The sequence below is a fragment of the Prorops nasuta genome, unplaced genomic scaffold (genome assembly GCF_024137725.1).
Source record: "Prorops nasuta isolate Cenicafe-Biocafe unplaced genomic scaffold, Cenicafe_Pnas_1.2 PNAS00038, whole genome shotgun sequence".
Classification (NCBI taxonomy): domain Eukaryota; kingdom Metazoa; phylum Arthropoda; class Insecta; order Hymenoptera; family Bethylidae; genus Prorops; species Prorops nasuta.
In genome coordinates this window covers 1543301-1563002 of record NW_027116835.1, presented here as the reverse complement: position 1 = coordinate 1563002, position 19702 = coordinate 1543301, and the positions used below count along the sequence as shown (strand labels likewise).

Here is a 19702-nt window from a genome sequence, read left to right as displayed (position 1 = left end):
ATGATTCGCTTCTGGCCGCTTCGCTCCGGCGTGCTCTCTGTCTCCATTTAGTAGAATTTAAACTTAAAGTTAAAACACTTTAAAAAACAATCAAACCATTTATGTAACGAGAGATGACTGACAAAATTACAAATATTTCAGATTATAAAATTCGCGAAACGTACAGCGCGCCTAAAAGAAAAACCAAAAAGTACTTTGTGCCGAATAGAATGACATATGGCACCGCGTGCCAAAAAAGAAAAGGGCATAGCCCTTCTATCACTCCTGAGTCTTCCGGGTTCCGTCCCCTTGCTAGAAAAGGTCTAAAGTACCCTCCACCCCCTCAGAATCCTATATATAAAGATATAAATTATACTGTCCTGGAGAAAACCCTAAAATTAGAATAAGGTAGAAAGGAGAGGTAAAACTACGAGTCCTCTAGCAAACTTTGAAAAAGTAGTACCAATGAGAGGGGCCTTACAGGTCGGCGGGAAGTCTTGGGATAATAGTCACCCTTCAAAAGAAGTTTCTGGAGCCGACAGAACGGCGTTGTAGTCTGACATAGCAACAAAAATGAAGTGCCATGGTCGTATCTAAATAGGCCTGAAATAACTGCACTCGTTAACTCTTTAGTGAAGTGAAGTTAGTTTAGGCCTAAACGGTCCCCATTTTGACGTCCAAGTCCACACAATTATATGAGCTAGAAGATCAGACTGGGGGTTCGTTTAGACTCAGACTAACTTCACTGATCTAGTAGTGTTGAGCGCAGCAGCTGCGTTTAGAGAGAGAGAGAGAGAGAGAGAGAGAATTCAGTGAGACACCCCAAGAGTTCCGAACAGCTCGCCTCTCCGTTATTCCCTGCGATCTTGAACAATCAGGTTACTAAATAGAACGTTGTACAATTTAAAAATAAATAGTTTATATTGTAATACATATTCTTATAATTAATATTTAATTTGATAATGACACAAAAATGAGATATTTGTACTAGTATTACAATTTATTGAACAATATTAATAGAGTATTTTTTATAATAACAAGTAGAACAAATTAGTCCCAGTACTTTATTTTACCATCCCATCCTGCAGTTACTAATCTAGACGGCTCATGAGGGTGCCACAATGTCGATATACATACTCCATCATGTGCTTTCCACTTTTTATACAACTTTGTTGTTTTCCAATCCCATACGTAGCATTTACCATCTGCATCTCCTGAGGTAATGTAACTGCAATGATATAAAAATTATATTAAACGAGTTTTCAAAATGAAAACACTAATAAATAAGATTAAGACTAAAGTTTCTTTACTATTATGAAAAATTCGCAGTAAACATTGAGTTTTAAACAAATTTAATACATAAGGCCAGAAAATAAAAATTCCCGTTACCCGACCAAATCGCTTATCTTTAAAAATCAAAGATTTGAGTTTCCTGATGCTAGTGTGTCAATACAAATATGTTGAAATATTCGGTAAATATGCAGATTAACATTGTGCCCAAAACTTTCGGGGGGAACCGGCAACACCACTTTGATGTTTTGTTCAAAGCTATTGAGAAGAGGCTGGCGACAAGCGAAATGATCTGAACTAATCTTACCGTCGTGAAACGAAAGAATTCCAATTAGACGTGCAGACAGCATAGTGTTAACAGAATTTGTTTGGCATTTAAAAGGAAATTTAGGATTCTTTTTCTACTTTTTTGACGAGCCAAAATATTTATTTTGTTTCCATGTATGTTATATTTAAAAAGAAAACGCGATATAAGATATTTTGACAAATTCAAAATTAAATTTTCTAATCTAATTTTCTTTATGTCCAGTCTAATTTTAGTAATTATGAGTATTTTTTGTTGAATAGCTTGTTTCAAGATAAGTAATTTTCACTAAACAGATATGAAGATTCGATTATCATATTCGAAGTTATATTTAACTATATATAAGCCTGCTTTCAAGGATTACAAAAATTCAAGAATTCGTTTCTTCGAAAATGGCGAAGAAACAGACCTAAAAATTTAACTGAAAGTTCTTTTCAACTAAAGAAAACAAGAAAAATCATATAAATAAAAAAATATTGTTAGATTGTGGCCACTTATCCGTCCCCCTCCCCTTTCGCCAAATCTTATATATAGAAATATATAAGTTTAGGGGTCTTAGAATGGTGTTTTTGCTTTGTGTTGTCATTGGTTTAAGTCGTACCAATCATCCATCTAACTAACATTACGCTATACTCACAATGAAAATAGTAGCCCTGCTTAAATCGAAATCAATTAATGAACTGCTTCGTACGATTGACTACTGACCAAAGGGTCAGTTTCTCCTCCCAGTTCTCTGCCCAGGAGTGCATCTAGCATCGTCAACATCATGATGCATACTAACGTACTGTGAAGCTCCACAAATAGAAATTTATTTGAAAATATCGAGTTGCGCTCGAAAAGAAAGATTTCTATCATGTTTAACCTTTTGTGTCCATAAAGATATTGTTTCTTGAAATTAAAAAAAATATAAACAATTGCTGTAGGGATTATTTAATTCGTCGTATCTCAAAAAATATAAATCCGTTTTCAATTATTCCTACAGCCACATTTCTTTGCATTTTACTTCTGTAGCATTAAAACAGTAACAACATTGAGGCAAAAACATTTACTCTGAACCAATGTGTGCATTTTAACGTAAAATGGCACTTATAAAAGTTACAAAAGTATTTTATCTTCTATCATAGCTTGTGATAGAGCAAAATATTTTAGAAAAACTATTTTTTTAATTTATTTACCTCATATCTGGAGAAAAGTCTAATCCGCATGCATATCCAGCTACCATATGACCGGTAAACGTTTTTTTACGATTCATTTTAAATCTGTTTAAAGCTGAAAATATCACAAGTTTGTTATCCATACTTTGGCACGCTAGCCACTTTTGATTAGGTGATAATGTTACCGCTGGCATTGAATGCATAGTAGGATCAGCAATATATTTCATATCTACCGGTATATCCCTGCAAAAAAATCTTATATTTTTTCTGTAATTCACTTATTTGACAATAAGAATTGATTTTAGATTTTACCATTCCCATACTCGTAAGCTTTTATCGTCAGACGTAGTTACAAATCTTCGATTCTCATCTACAAATGTTATAGTATTAACTGCACCTAAATGCCGGTCATACTCTTGAGTTATTTCACCAGATCTTATATCCCACTGCAAATAATGTTATTGTTAAGAAAAAATGAAAAATAACGAAATTAATAGTAATTAAGTTTCTATTAATTCCTATTCGTTGGATGCGGGAGTGTGTGAGGACACTTGCACCACAAAGGTAACAAAGGAATCTAGAGATGATTTTATTTTATCTATGAACTCTTATGATGCCGTTGTAATACAGGCAGTTAGGCCTTATGATAAACAAGTTTTAAAATAGTCATTTTTTCATAGAGAAGGCCAGGTAAAAAGATCAAGCTTGAGAATGTTAATATAAGCAGGAGGAGACTGGAGGGGTCTAATTTGTGGATAATAAAGAGAAAGAGAAAAATAAATGAAAAAGAATTCGCTATTACTTCTATTGCTCTTATCCAGAAGCTTAATTCAATTGTCAACCTAATAGATGGTGAAATCGCAGTAAGAGAGGAAACAAACACTTTCATCTCTCTCTCTCTTATTCTCACACACGTTTATTCATTAATAGTGTCGAGTGAACACACAGTTAACGATTGAATGTGTGTGTATGTAGATGTTTAAAAGAGAGAGAGAGAGAGAGGAAAAGCAATATGTTGTTTATTTCTAACTCCCATTTTACAATCTCTTCATTCAACAAATGAATTCAGGTTATAGGTAGGAGTGACAGAATTGTGACAGAAAGTAAGGCACATCGAGTTATTTATTCATCTCTCTATGCTTATCATCAATCAATGATATGCCTTTTGGCCGTAATTGTTTATTTCAAAATCTTCAAGTTTGATCCATTTTTTACTGCAGTCCATGTACACAGGGTGTCCCAAAAAAGCCAAAATAGCAAAAAATCTTGGAATCAAAACGTTTTAGAAACAGAAGTTAAAAAATAATTTATAGCATTTTCAAAATTCTGTTAGATAGTAAACTCAGTTTGATCTTAGCTGGAGTGTCAAATATCGTGTGAAAATTTCCTTGATTGTTTTTCAATTGAACCTACTATTTTTTATTGTATATTCTTGTAGCTTATTTCTCTAAAGTTTGCCAGAACACTTTGCTAAAATATGATTTCATTCAGTCCTCCACTACATACTTCGATTTGAAATTGTAAGTATATGAAAAGCTAAGTGCCTATATGTGCATGTAACAATTTCGTATATTAATTTATTTAAATCCACATATATACGTAATTTAAAATCAAAATATCTAACTCATGACTGTATGAAATCATACTTTATCATAGCATTTAAAAAATTCTTGAGACATGCTATGAGAATATAAAAATAAAAATAGGAGCTTTTGTTTAAAAAATTACAGTGATCTTCACACGACCTTCAAAACTTTACCCAAGATTTAACTGATATTACCATCCAATAAAGTATTGAAAATACTACAGATTATTCTGAACCTTTTCTCCTTTCTAAAATGCTTAGTTTTCGAGACTTCTGCTGCCCTGGCTCTTTTAGGACACCTTATATAATAACGAATATTACTCTATAAATTTTCATTAATGTCAGCACAATGAAAAACGAACAAGTATCCCCACTCCTCTCTGGTATTAGCTTTATTAATTCAATGTCGTTTACTTACACAAATTATTTTTTTATCACTCGTTCCTGCTACGAAGAGATGCTGTTTATCATTGTCAGGATTGAATTTCGCACAATATGGTATTTTTCTACTGGTGAAACGACTTATGCAAGCACCCGTTTCAGTATCCCATAGTTTGATGTAGCGATCATAGCCAGCTGAGAGGAAACGTTTACCATCATTATCGAAACTTATATCCCGTACAGCTTGTCGATGACCATAATACGTTCGAATGCATCTTCGTTCTTTATAAACTTCCCATAACTGTTAATAAAAATATTTCATTAGAAACTTTAATATAATAAAAGTTATTACTGAAATTTATACTTTAAAAAAGTTAAGGCTGGGGTAATTTTGGGTTTATAATAAGGAAACGTTGTTTGATGGTAGTTTAAAAATAACTGAATTTTCTGAAAAGAAAATTGTCCTAAGTATTGATAGATGAAAACGTATAAATACTTTGCAAACTAATAAAGACTTATGATAGAGTCACTGTATGTAACAAAGTTCGAATTCAGAATACAATGTCGATTTTTGTGAAATCAAAAAATGTTGAATCAGAAGAAGTTACAAAAATTCTGGCACTATTGATAATCAAAAATCATGTTTGCTTCCGAACGTACTTATGAAACTAAATCATTTGTAAACGGCTATAGTAGGGAAGACCGGAACAATTCGTGACAATAAAAAATCACCTACCTTAACAATCAAAATACTTTCACAACTAAAAACATCTAATAATTACTGTAGATAGAATTTATCTGTCTCGACATATTTAAATCATGTTGTTGTTAGAATAATTTTTAATATTTACGAATATAGTTAGAAGAAATTTCAAGTTTTGAAATGTTATGATTTGCCTCGGTCTCCCCTATGTACAATGTAAGGATCTTCGAAATTTGTGGGTATCAGGCTGTGCTAGTAAGAGGGTATATTGTAGGAGAAGATGCATAATTGGTCGAAAATCCAGAGAGAGGAAGACATAAGGAGGAGAGAATTATAGACTGGTATACGCTTAGTTCGTCTGGTACATCACCCACCACCTCATTCTCTCTTTCTCTTTCTTCAATTTCAACCAATAAAGCGCCTATTTCCTACCATACCCTCTAATCTGTTTTTCTGTCCTAGGACGAATTAAATGAAAACCTTGTATAATTAAGAAAGATACATCTTTTGAGAAAACAATAAAGTAATTGATAAAATATCGAAACATTAATATACAACCTGAAGGTTACACCAGACACGGATCTATAGTAAGGTAAATGTGTCATATAAGGCTTGACATCTAATATAAAAATTTGCTATGCAAAGGGTTAGATGTAAAATTGACCAATCGACACTTCATGCAAATGGTTTCATCGTATACTTCAACCTTTTAATTTTACAAATGTTGTTACTCCTAGTATAATATTTTAAGGACTGTAATAAATTTTATAATTTACCTTAACCCTGCAATCCATACTACAAGAAAGCAGTAAATGTGCTGAACGTGGGAACCAGCGAATTTGGGATATGCCTTTTGTATGTCCTTCCCATGTAAATATGTGTGCTTTTGGTAAGAAGCATCTTTCAGGAGGTATATCTGATTTTAAGTTTATTCCAACATCTTGAGGAGGATGTAAGAAAGATCTCCCTTGGTAATCAATACTGTCTTTAACTGAAATAAATCAAAAATATATTTCAAATTAATGTTTTCATGTGATAAACAAATAAAACTAAAATTAAAATATGTTAATCGCAATAATTATATGTTAATAAATACGCGACAGAGAAATTAAGATTTTCATCGAAAATGGCAATTTACTAACATGCCTAGAATTGACTATATTTTAAATACAAATCACTTAGTTTAAAGATGAAGAATAATTTGGAGATTAGATAATGTACAAATATAAGATTTAAATATGTAACATTTAAGAATGTAGCTTTCTTCAATTTTAAAAAAATACACTAGCCAATACATTAGAAATGACTTTTTCTACTTTTATGTACTTGCCGTCGAGACACTACCGTGTCTCTTGATAATCTTCTTTTAATGCCGTAGATTATTCATAGTTTTTGCCTTGTACTTTTGCATAGTGCTTGCTTAAATGAATTTGCAGGTAAAGCTAGCCAATTGCTAGACCAGATTCCAGTTTACAGTGACTAGAAGATGGCATGGTCCAAAATGAAATATTTAACAATTCACCAAGGAAAGTGTAATAAAATGAAGAGGAAAGCATAAGTATTTACCTACTTATCTAGAAAAATTTCGTATCTAAGAGCGTGCAAAAAATATGAATAGTCTACGGCATTAATAAAAAATTATAATCTTAATTTTTTGGGTTGTACTTTCATACAATGCAAAAAGGCTTCAAACTTAAAGAGATCCCTCACGGTTTTCACTTAGATCGGAATTTCCAGACAAGGCTATAGCATCATTTGAAAACCTATTTACAAATAATTTTCCTCTTTGAATAATGCAGTAAATTGCCCTATCTGATTAAACTTCAAAATTTTTTAAAATTAAAAAAAAATCTTAAGAGTGCTTTTTTAATATAATACCTATTTTTTGACTACTTTAATAGATAGAGCAGTTCATACGGCGCGTCACCGAAAAGGTAAAACGATTTCAAAAATTACAAATAACATTGTATTGTTTTCCAAAATTTTCAGCTTAATGAATATTGTCGAAGATTTCCTTAAAAATATGCTGAAAATAGATTTTATTCAGTGCCAAGATCAGGAAAGTAAGACGTCAGGAGGTAATATTTATAATCGATTGTTTCACATATGTGCGTGTGGCGGAACAGAACTGTGAGAAGTACGAGCTTCTGAATTTTTTGAATGTGCTTTTCATAAAGGGACACTACTAGGATCGACAAAGAAGCGAAGTGAGTAATGTTGTGCTATTTTGCGACCAGTTATCCTTTCTTTTTCTTTCCGCGGTCAATTATACGCTTAGCCCCCACTACGGGGCTTCAAGAGAAGACCTCCGCCTCTTAATACGAATTATCTAATTAGCCCTATATACATATATGTAATGCATTCCTAGATTTCAGTAAATTCCTTCCCACTCACTATGCACAAATATATTTTCACAGTTTAGGAATATTTGATGCATACTTTTCATTTAAAAATTTCCCGAAAATTAATATATTTTCAATTAGCCACGCTGATGATTCTCCTTAAGAGCAAAAATAAAAACTAAGCACTTTTGTTTGTTCTGAAACAATGACCGACCTCGAAAAAAATGCGAAAAATCTTGCATATCACGAATAACTATTTAAATTTTTAATAACTTCTAAGGATTTGTAAAAATTCTTTCTCGTTTCTATAGTCAAATTATTAACATTTTGAAAAATTGATTTAGCTATTCTTTACAAAGAAGTAAGACTATATAATGTTAGTAGGGGGTTTTAAAATGCATTGTTAACCCATTTGCATCACAAGCGCATATATGCGCGGAAATTTCCTGGCCATTATCACCGAAGTGCATATGTGCGTATTTCTTTATTTATGCAATATTGTTTTTATTTTCAATATTTTTTTAAACCCTTTTCATTTAAATACAGGCAAAATAAATTTTTGTGATAAGAATGAATTTTCCTCTTTTACGTGTGATGCAAATGGATTAATAAAGAAAAAAGAATAGAACATTAAGTTTTCAATGGATATAGCAACGCTGATTCGAATCTAATGTTAATATGACAGTTCAAGGCTCACTTAAAATGATATGAACAATAGTTTTATCCAAATTTAACATTAATACTATTCTTTAAAAATATGGCTCGTCGGTAATTAATCAAAAGTTATTTTTAAAATTATTGAAATTAAAAATTAGTTTCCTTTAACTCTCACAGATCTAATTATATGGTCAGAAAGCCTAATTGAATTATATTTGATATAACAAAAAGAATTTAATCTACAGGATGCATGATTATGTGTGGCCAATTCGAAAGTAGTATTTAGATATTGTAATTTACAATAAAAGACTCACTAAACTTCTTAGTATTTAAAACCTTTACAGAGGTACGAAATAATGATTAAATTAAAAGTCTACATAAATTGTTATGTAGCTCTGTAAAGAATAACGATATTTAAACATTGTACAAGAGTTATTTTGTAAATATAATAATATAATAATATAATAAAAATACCATTTTTTTTATATTGTCAATATTTTCCTAGCTATATAAAAATTTGAATAGGGTTGATTTTCTTAAGTTGATAACATAGTTAACACTAAACGCTCCGGGGATTTTTTATATACGCGTGTTTACATTTAAAAAGTGTCATTTCACCGTCAAACGATAGCTGTGGTGTTACATTATTTTGTAATTCGGTAAATATTGACAATACTAAAAATAATTTATATTAATTTTTCATAGGTATAATAATAGGCAACAAAAAACTAATGATTTGTTTAGATATTATGATTTAGCGTGTTATGTAAAGATTTTTACCCATCATACATTATTATGTAATTCTATAAATATCAAAAATACGGAAACATGTCACTATTTATTGCCTATTACCATACTTGTAAAATTAATCTATACTCTTTTTAATATTTTCAATATTTAACAAAACATAAAAATTTAATTATGCTATCGACTTAAGAAAATCAGACCAATTTAGATTTGTATGTAAATTGAAAAATATTAACAATATAAGAACGAGTTAAGTTTTTTTTCTCATTATTATTATATTTATAAAATAACTCTTATACAATTTTTTAATTTTATCATTTACTAAGATGCAAACAAATTTCTGTAGGCTTTTACTTTAAATATTATTTTGTTTTGGTAAAGTTTAGCAATATTAAAAGAATGTATAAAAATTATCATTGCAAATTGCAATATCTATACTTTGTTTTCTTGTTGGCCTTAGATAATCACACAGCTTGTAGAGTGTAGGTATATTAACATTTTTCAATTTACTAAAAAAGAGATTTGTTTTTACCATATTCTGCCCATATAATGGTAATCTATATTTCTTTTTTAGTTTAGTGGCTTCAGCCATATAGGCTTCTGACCGTGTCGTATTTTGTACTTCAAGTGAGTCAGAGTGGTTCAGCTATGTACAGGTGAAATAATTTGAATTGTACTTAACCAAACCCCTCTATATAGATTTTCTGCAAAGCAAAAACTACTGTACTTATCAATCAATTTCGTCATAATTTTATAATACAGTAGTTGTCAGTCCAATTTAGCTTTTATAAGTATATTAAAGTAAAAAAACATTTTAAACACTTTACTATGTAAAACAGATTTTTCATCAAATGGCTTCTCTTCAATTTGTTTCCCCTTTTTAGTTCGTTTGGCTAAAATTTCTTCAAGTGCAGCTGCTTCTTCATTAGTAGGCTTAATAATTCGTTTTTCATCTGTATAGCCACCCCATGGTCCCAAGAAACCTTCTATATCTGCTGGGTCATTATTTCTGTTTCTTTTTCTTTTATCTAAAGGTCGTAGCACAGTATTTTCAAACACAGTTTTACCACCATTGTCTTGTACAGCATCAACTGAACCAACTAATGTTTTTCCTTCATCAACACTGCCATCAATTGTTGGATCAAGTGCATATCCTAAAATAAGTTTATAAATTGAGTATGTATATTTAAACTTTAACTGCTTAATTATTAGCCAACTTTAAACTTTAAACAGAAAAGATGATTCTAAGAACAAACCCTCATTAATTAAATCAAAATTAATAATTTAAACTTCTTGTATACTTCAAATTCTATGGATTTTTCTCACAATGGCTATCCTATGAATAAAAGAATACTTTAAATTAATAAATATTCAAACCCTATTAGTTTCTAAAATTAATCTTCTTTTCTATTTGTAAATTACAACCCAGCCATTAAGAAGCTGTTGTATACAGAATGTGTCAAAATAACAGTTGCACTTAAATTTTTCAAGAATTAAGCATTCCAGAAAAAACTAGATAAAACATATTCTTAGTACTTTTAAAAATCTATCTTATGAATAGATTTCTGACAAACACTGAAGGAGATTTATAATAATCATTTTGAGATTTTAAATTAAAGCAATAAGAATATAAATTAATTAATTTTCTTAAAACACTTAATATTTTAACATAATCAAGTATAAATGTTTTTTTGGTTTACTCTATATAATTAAAATATACTCAATTCAAATTATTATCTCTTGATTTCTTCATTATTTTAATTCAATAATTACCATAGCTAGTAAATGTACGTCTTTGATTTTCAAATTGAAATTCACTAATGTGGGCTTTCTCTACATAACCAGAAAGTATATTTTTAGCAGCTTGTTGTTGTTGTGTTTTAAACGGATTTTCAGGGCCCACATCAGGAGTGAAAAGCTCATCAAATTTTGGATTATGCAATACTTCTTTCACAGTAGAGTCGATATGAGTCTGGCATAATTCTGTACCCTATAAACAATTAAAGTTACATTATAAGTTTTAAATTTAAAAAATTATGCAACTCAATTATGAATAACTCTATCATATTAAATATAAACATAAAATTAGATTTACTGGTTCGTAAAACTGTTTCAATTGAAATATAGTTGCTGAAACAAAAGCTGTACCATTTAAGATCACTAATAACATTAAACAGTTTAATGTGGAAAATACAACCTGTTGGATAGGGCAATGCTTGACATTCTTTATTTAACGGCTCTTAAGAAAAAAACCCATATACCGACATTGTAGAGCAAAATTTACGTCAAATGTAGCGTAGTCATTTCTTAATCGATTTTCACGTTTCTGGACTTTTTGAAAACGCCAGAAGAATATCTAGTGACCTACGTTCACGGATTTGAGGAATTTCGCATTTTTTTATTTTTCATTTCTTTACAAATCGACAAATGTAGGTCACTAAATATTCTTCTGACGTCTTGTAAAAGTCCAAAAACGTGAAAATCGGTTAAAGGTGAAATTATACGGCGTGTGGAGTGGTACGTCATGTAATTCCACCAAGAAATAACGGCGCTACATTTCACGCAAATTTTGCTCTGTAATGCCAGTATACGGATTCCCGTTAAAGATCTCAAACAGTAGTAACCATTCTTTTTAGGTTTATTTTTTTAAGTATAAAAGTATAGGCAACAAAAACAATTCTAAATATTATTACATTTGCCCATTTTGGCTACAGTTCTTAAACTTTCGATATTTTTTATATTTCTATCTTTTATTATTGTATAAGTTAACATCTTAAAAAGTACAAAGTGTAAAAATTGTAGCAAATTTTTACTAAAATATATAGACTCCCTACTAGAAACTTCAATAATTATTTCAACTTTTTAAGGATTACTAAATATAAAAATATTTAAAACAGTTTGGTTTATTTAACGTAACAAGTATTTCATTTCTCTTACAAACAAGGCTGTCAAGCCCGTCATCGTAAATGCAGCAATATATGACCGTGTTCCATTATTGACTGTGAGTACTGAAAATCTATAGTTTTCATGTGATCTTAAAAATAATTTTTTAATACTCGTAGTCAATAGCGGAACACGGCCAATGTCATGATCTCAGCTGTCACCGTGGTCGATATTCATAATCGTTACTTATATTTAAGTCCGGCTTAAAGTGTTGATTATCCTTGTTTCCAGTAGTAATAGAAAAGGATAACCTGTACTTAAGTCGGTCTTAAATATAAGTAACCTGTTACAAACAGGAATTCTGAACACTTATCTAATAGCAACCTAAATACTTGTTAGATTTATCTGTCTATCAAGCATTACCAATTGTCAATTTTTTATATACTGTACCATTTTGATTAGTACAATAACAGAACGAAAACATATGCTTATCTTTCTATAACTGGCACCAGTAAAGCAAAAACGGAAGCCCCAATCAATTTTAAAATTACAGATAAAATAACCTAATAGTTAATTACTAGATAATATATAAAAAAAACCTAATTTACTTACGGTAAGAGAAACTTCTGGGGCTGAACAAACCAATAATCCTTTTGATATTATGGATTTGGTTAATAACTCAGATTTTTCTGTATCTTCTTGCTCTTTCTCTTCTGAAAGATTCTCATCTTCAGAATTGCTATTATCGTCACTACTTTCGTATTGTTTTAAGGCAAACATTGTTAAGCAATAAATAATACTGTTACTAAAGTAACTAAAGCCCAATATCTTTACTTTTACGTTCGTGTTGTACGAGTTTCATTACTTGAGTGTTTACGACGTTTACGATCGGCAGTCAGATTTGAATTCGGATTATCCAGGTTGCAGTGATCCAACTGACGGTCTATGCAAATATGAAAATACCTTAGATTCTTTAATCCAGGCTGTATTCCACAAACTAATTTTACCAGTTAGTATTTTTTTCAATAGTTGGTAACGACTAGCCAAGCGAAAACGAAGCTCGCTCATTGACAATAGCGATTTCGGAATTCGGACATTTTCGCCTCTCGCTCGGACAATCTCGGATTCGGTTATTTTGAGGATTCCGAGTGCTATAGTCAACTGTAGTCAACTAACACGAATCTCCTATGTATGGTAGCATTCAGCAGAGGTAGCAGCTCATCAGTAACGTTACCAGATTTCTTTTTAAACTTCTACTTCTATTGGATAAAATTATAGGATCTAAGAGTAATAGCCAATAACATACACCGCTCCCTCAACATTTGTCTCTGCTGAATGCTACCTATGTTTCCTCCGTTAGAGAAACACCCTGTATAAAGTGTGAAGTGCCAACAAGGCCCGTGCCGCCCGCCTGTGCCGTTACCGGAAAATAGCATTTCCACGATCATTGCAGGAATATTAAAGCAAGAATTCCTAAAAAATGACGGCTATATCCGTAATTAGAAAATTTTGGCAATCTTACACAAAAACTACACCGAAAAAGCTAAAAATTATAGACGCATATTTACTTTACGTATTTTTAACTGGTGTAATACAATTTGTATATTGCTGTTTAGTGGGAACTTTCCCGTTCAACAGCTTTCTTAGCGGATTCATTTCTTGCATTTCTTGCTTCGTACTAGGAGGTAAGCGATTCTGATGCACTTTTTCTAATATCATTCTGTCCAAACCATCATAAATTACATTTATTTCCATTGATTTTTGTTAAGAACTACCAACTGTGTGCATATATGTATGAAGTACATCTCAAATGCTTTTTTATAGTTTGTCTGCGATTGCAAGTTAATCCACAAAACAAAAGTCAGTTCCATGGAATAAGTCCAGAAAGAGGGTTCGCTGATTTTATATTTGCACACATTGTTCTTCATCTTGTAGTTATGAATTTCATTGGATAACTGTTTATACTTTTAAGATTAAGCTTTAAATAAATATATTTTTGCCACACTATCAGTAACATTTACTTGTCCATTTAATAATTTCATTAACCTTCTAATTAAAAATTGTTAATAAACTAATATGGTACATAATGAATAATTGAAGTCACAAGTATTCAAAACTATTTGGAAAAGGGAGCTGTATAGGTACTGTAGTGTACCAACAATCTATAATTTATTTTAATTCTCTTCTTTGTCTTACAACTTTAAGCAGACTTTTCAATTATTGGATATAACCAATTCAATATTTTCTACAGATCTTGTTTATAATTATTCTGAAAATACTGTCTACTTATTATAGCAAATTAAGATACAACTGAAAGTGAAGAGCATTTCGGTAAAAAATTATTAATACTTATTTACATTTGATAAGTGCATAAAATTAAATATTAATGTTTGCTTCATTTTGTAACAGAAACTTATTATATAGAAGGTACAAAGGAGAGGAAATAACTTACTTCCCTACCAATTAAAAATTAATTAACGAATAACAAAATTCACAGCGCTCCTTACCAATTTTTTTTAGTCGTAAATATATAGCGTAATTAATGCAAAACATTAACATAAAAAATTAAAACAATGATAATTCTTTATAAGAAAGCAATACGCAAAGCTGCCAGGGTTGTCATACAATGTTTATACTGGCAAATTGCCATACGTAATAAGTTGTTTGTCAACAACACTTTTATCGATTTTACTTATCTACATTTTACTTATAAATCTGAAAAATAAATAGTCTTAGTAATACTAAAAATATAAAGTAGTACAATACACATAACCACAATTGTAAAAAGGATACGATCGTTTTCGTTAAAGCTTTACACTACTATCTAAAGAGTTCCGTTAAATAATGTATGAATATCATACAAACATACATGTATATCTGTAATGTACTCGCTTTTTGTTTAAATAATATATGGTAATTATTTGAGTTATATGTATGTAATAATGTAATATATACACATATGGTATCATTATGAAAATATCTATATCACACAAAAGCAAGTTAGAAAAATTGCGAACAATCTTGATAAACTTTAAAAAGACAAGGATTTTCCATTGAAATAACAATAACGAAGGAACCACAAGTTAATTTTAGGATGAAAGAAAGTACGTTTACAAAACGATTTAATACAAACTTGATCGCTAAGTCATCCGTAACGATAATATTGTTATAGTAAAATCGAAAATGATTATAGTCAATTTCAAAAAATCTAAAGTACAGCGCCTTACACAAAGTTCATAATCTGTTCAGTTAAGACAAAAAAAAATAATTTAAAAAACTGCTATAAGAACAGCTTCTAAAAATCTGTACTATCTCTGCATTTAATTAGCAAAAACGGGTGAGAAGGGAGAATGAAAACCAAAATCATGGAGAAAAGGAGAAGTGATCGAGAAATATAGTGAAAAGTTAAGAACATTTTATCATCTTAGCACTACGCCTTGTATAAGACGAAAGCGCGATTGCATGATATTGAGCGCTCTTAAGCTTTAAGTAATTTATATCAATCTTATTTAATAAAAAGGAAAAAATATATATATGAATCTCGACGTATAGCTTTTTGATTTTCCCATTTTAGCTGTACCTCTATACTTTAGATAAGCGAAGGTTACCGTGGAGAGGCTTGAGAAACTGCATTACCTTTTGGAATTGATTTTTTATATCAAATAATTTCTTTTGAAAATATGACTCAGAACATATCATTTTTCTATTAATTAGGAGTACATTCTAATTTTATTGATATAAGAAAATCCTAAATAGCGTCTCAGCAGCTCCTCTTAAATAAAGACACGAACTGATCCGTTGGGGAACTCTACTGCCTTCCCAATCTATCTGAATAAAAGTGTAGTATTATTAAACTAAAAAAAATTCGGAAGGCCTTATCATATTTGGATTTTTGAAAAGCTTTTATACTTCTAAATGGCGATCGTTTCAAATAAACATAAAATATTTTGCTTGCTGCGTTTTTTATTTCAAAAGATTGCCATTTATAAGTTTGGAAGCTTTTTAAAAATAGAAAAATGATAAGGCCCCCCGAAATTAGTTTAATTTAATAATATTTCACTACTTTTTTATTTAGATAAACAAGCGAGGCAGTAAAGTGTCCTGGCAGACCAGTTCATGTCTTTATTTAACAGGAGCTGTTAACGCCATATAGGATTTTCTTGTATCGGTATAATTGAAATGTACTCCTTATAGATAGAAAAGTAATATCTGCCGAAACTTATTTTCAAAAGCACTATTTCATATAAAAAAGCAATTCAGAAAAGAAATATATTTTTTTAGATCTCTCAACAATAATCTTCTCTTAACATTTGGTGAAGCATCAAATTACACGAAGAATATAAAGCAGCTAAATATATTAATGGAAAACACAGGAAACATGAGAAAACTTTTGTTTTAAATAGTAACGCGTTAAGCGTGCTGTTTACTTCTTCCCAGTAAAACTCGATCAAGGCGAAAAGAGACTGTGTTCGTGCGAAGTATATATCAATTAGTTGTTAAAGAAATTAAATCAGACTCAGAGTCTTTGAATTCGCCGAAGACATTCTAAAAAACGCAGCAGCGGTCAAGTATTTTTACCAGAATCATGAAGTCCTGTTTTATCTTGTCAAACAAGTTAAGACGCAATAACGTTAGAAACGCCACTGGACTCAGAGTCGGCGATTATCTCGGAATTGCATAGTCCGGCATTACGATTCTTCTTCAAATATCTTAAGCGCGCCGTTATTCGCATATGCTCCTTTCGACGCTGCAATATTCTTTCGCGTTCAGCAGAAGATTTGGAAAACCTGCCACCAAGGCTTGATGGTTCCTCACCACTAAAATACATATTAATATTTCAATAATTGTATTAGTAATCATTCGTCTTACGATGAATAACACTTACCTATCGGCAACTGGAATGTCAAATCTTGGGTCGAAAGTGGTTTGAACCGACTGGTGATTGTTAGAATTATTCGTATTGGACGTTTGGGTCTGCAGGACGGACTCAGATCGTGGCTCATCGATCAAATGATGAGGCAGCGTCAAAACTCCATCCAAAATGTTCTCAATGGTCCATTCGACCGATCTTGTCATTCTAAGATCTTCCAAAATCACATTACGCGGATAATGTGGAAAAAGCTGTTGTACCTAAGGAGTATACGGTACAAAAATAATAGATGCGATAAAAAATACCGCTTTAATTCGCTGCGATATTATAGGCTTCCCTTTACCTGTCTTGCCATGGCATCCATTTGTGAATTACTATGGGCAAAAGTCGAAATGTTACCCCTAAGACGATTATGAGATACCTCCACAGAAAAGCTAGGTAGCCATGAAACATATCTGGATCCGTCAAAATGGAAAAAGTGGTTGTCGTTCCTTCTAACCGGAGTCTGTGGTTCTGGTGGCATCTCCGGCGTGCTCTCTCTATGATTGGCTTGCATGCTAAGCGCCAGCCTGCAAGTAGGACACGACGTGTCCTGCTCTAGCCACGATTGTAAGCAAGAATTGTGAAAGAGATGACCACACGGCAATTTTCGGGCGCCCTCCATTTTTTCCCAGCAAATGGCGCAATTGTCAGAATTTTCAGCTAATTCTTCTTGCGACGCCATTGGATAGCTAAAACACAAACAAAATATTGAATTTTATGAAACTTAAAAATTGATCGAAGGGACTGTATAAGGTTAACACCATAAATGGCTTTCTTCAAATTCAATAGAGCTACCTCCTTCCATAAGCAATTCATGAGAAGCAGTACGTTTCCGACACCAATTACAAAAACCATTAGTGGTGCTCATTATACATTAAAATAATAGAAAAATTCAGCTTACTTTTGTTCCATGTGACTAAGAACCGCTAAATAATTTCTGTGCTTGGTTATCCTGCGTTGAATCTCATAAAACAAATATCTTAACTGCATACAGATCACCAAGGATGCCATACTCAGGAATATATTGCTCCAGAGAAGCATGTGAACATGATGGAGAAAATCAACTGCCAGAACAGACAGCTCAGAAATAAAATCTGTATAATATGTCAGAGGTCCTCGTTTGTCCCAGGACCGTTGCGAGGATGTACCAGCTCCACGTGTGTCATACAAATGTATCACATAACGTAACATCACGTGTATAGTTCGAACGCCAAGCAGTATACACTGTAAAAAAGTTTAAGAAAAGCATTAAGTATGTAATCTATAGGAATAAAGAGAGTGTTCTTACCTCAGCAGCCATAAATGCAAAAGTGTTGAAAGATACAAAAAAAAAGACAGCTGCAGTACAAAATAGAAGCATGAAAGAAGACAAGGCAAGAATTGAGGCTAAAAGTCCCAGAAGTCTTGCATGGCTCCATCCTGGCGTGGTAGGTGAAAAAGATAGCTGAAATCCATATAAATCCTTACTGATAAATCATGATTCAATACACTTTTAAATATTTTGCTTTGATCATACTCACATATTCAAATCGATCTTTGCACAGTTGACTAAGAAGACTGAGAAATCCAAGGGCTGTGAACCATGCACACCACAGAACCACCTCATCCATGTATTGAACATTCAACACACCAAAAACAAAGATGAACTTATAAAATACAAAGTTCCAAAACTTGTCCTTCAAATGTTGCCTCTCAGATGCTCGGAGCTCACCAAACACAAGTTTTTGGATAGATTTGCCCAATAGGATTAGTGCACAATATGCCATATTTATGAGAGTCTGAAATTAGAACAGAGAAATAGTACTATTCATGTTACATATGCTGTATATAAGAATTTAGTAAGGAAATGGAATAAACACGCAATAATTCAATAGTTATTTGGAAATGGAGGTCTGTATGTGTGGGATATATGCCAAAAAGTATATTATAAATGGACGAAGGTCGTGGTTATGCGCACATCGTAGTGTATTTAAGAATTAAATACAGTATAGATATAACGAAAACGAACCCAGATACAGCCAGGCTCTTGTACCATGCACGCCAATAATTCTTTAAAATGCATCCCGAGGCTTCTCGGGTCCGTGCTCGTATCGTTTCCAGTAATATCTTCATCTCCATTGGCAAAGCTAGTATGATTGGTTCTCCATGCCGGATCTTTCACTATTTGAGCAGCGTAATAAATCGAACACCACAGAATGGCACAGCTGATTGTCGTATAAGCCCGTAGACTCGGGATCGGCAATCGGTCCAAAAATTCCATCGGCATATTTAGTTCTAACAATCTTTAATTATAATATTTCTTGACTGAAAAAACCAAATCTTTCCAGGTAATCGTTTCTATCTATAGAAACAGAACAGAAAGAGTTAATTATTTGTATTTAATTGATAGAAAGGTAAAATGCAAGAACCACATTGATACTTGTGGCAGCACACACAACACACACACACATACACGCACACACACAACGCGCCAAATCCGCGTATAAAACTTTGTTCTCCATTATTTAACAAAATTATGTCGCGAAAGAAGGTATAATAATCAAGGACACCCAACAAGGTTTTAACTGATAGAGATAATCAATATATTCTGTATAAACCGTATTATACAAGTGTAGTCAGTAGACAGAATCGCTTCAACTAATATTGGCTATCTCTAGCACAAAAACATGTTAAGACTGTTAAGAGCTAGGTTACGTTACGTTACACCGCGTATATAGTTGTTTCAGAGATGTCCTACTTTTTCCTAGTGATAAAATGGAAATGGT

At 31.8% G+C, this 19702-nt stretch overlaps 2 protein-coding genes across 3 annotated transcripts; both read right to left on the bottom strand.

Moving 5' to 3' along the window:
* Window positions 1-913: 913 nt before the first annotated feature.
* Window positions 914-12911, bottom strand: LOC136783866 (pre-mRNA-processing factor 17). Of its 2 annotated transcripts, XR_010824335.1 has the most exons (9): window positions 12638-12911; window positions 10916-11132; window positions 9970-10296; window positions 6173-6387; window positions 4731-4994; window positions 3040-3173; window positions 2913-2970; window positions 2749-2842; window positions 1162-1207 (listed from the first exon to the last, which is right to left on the bottom strand). XR_010824335.1 is itself a non-coding variant. In XM_066744204.1 (8 exons), the coding sequence occupies exons 1-8, from the start codon at window positions 12803-12805 to the stop codon at window positions 1030-1032; spliced, it is 1725 nt and encodes a 574-aa protein (XP_066600301.1). In that variant the 5' UTR covers window positions 12806-12911; the 3' UTR covers window positions 914-1029. The 2 variants fall into 2 exon arrangements, 1 of the variants encoding a protein (XP_066600301.1); XM_066744204.1 differs by having other exon boundaries at window positions 914-1207; window positions 2749-2970.
* A 1071-nt stretch (window positions 12912-13982) lies between these two features.
* Window positions 13983-19627, bottom strand: LOC136783990 (E3 ubiquitin-protein ligase AMFR-like). Its single transcript, XM_066744446.1, has 7 exons — window positions 18946-19627; window positions 18458-18715; window positions 18226-18381; window positions 17839-18161; window positions 17239-17626; window positions 16911-17155; window positions 13983-16842 (listed from the first exon to the last, which is right to left on the bottom strand). The coding sequence occupies exons 1-7, from the start codon at window positions 19201-19203 to the stop codon at window positions 16641-16643; spliced, it is 1830 nt and encodes a 609-aa protein (XP_066600543.1). The 5' UTR covers window positions 19204-19627; the 3' UTR covers window positions 13983-16640.
* Window positions 19628-19702: the final 75 nt, after the last annotated feature.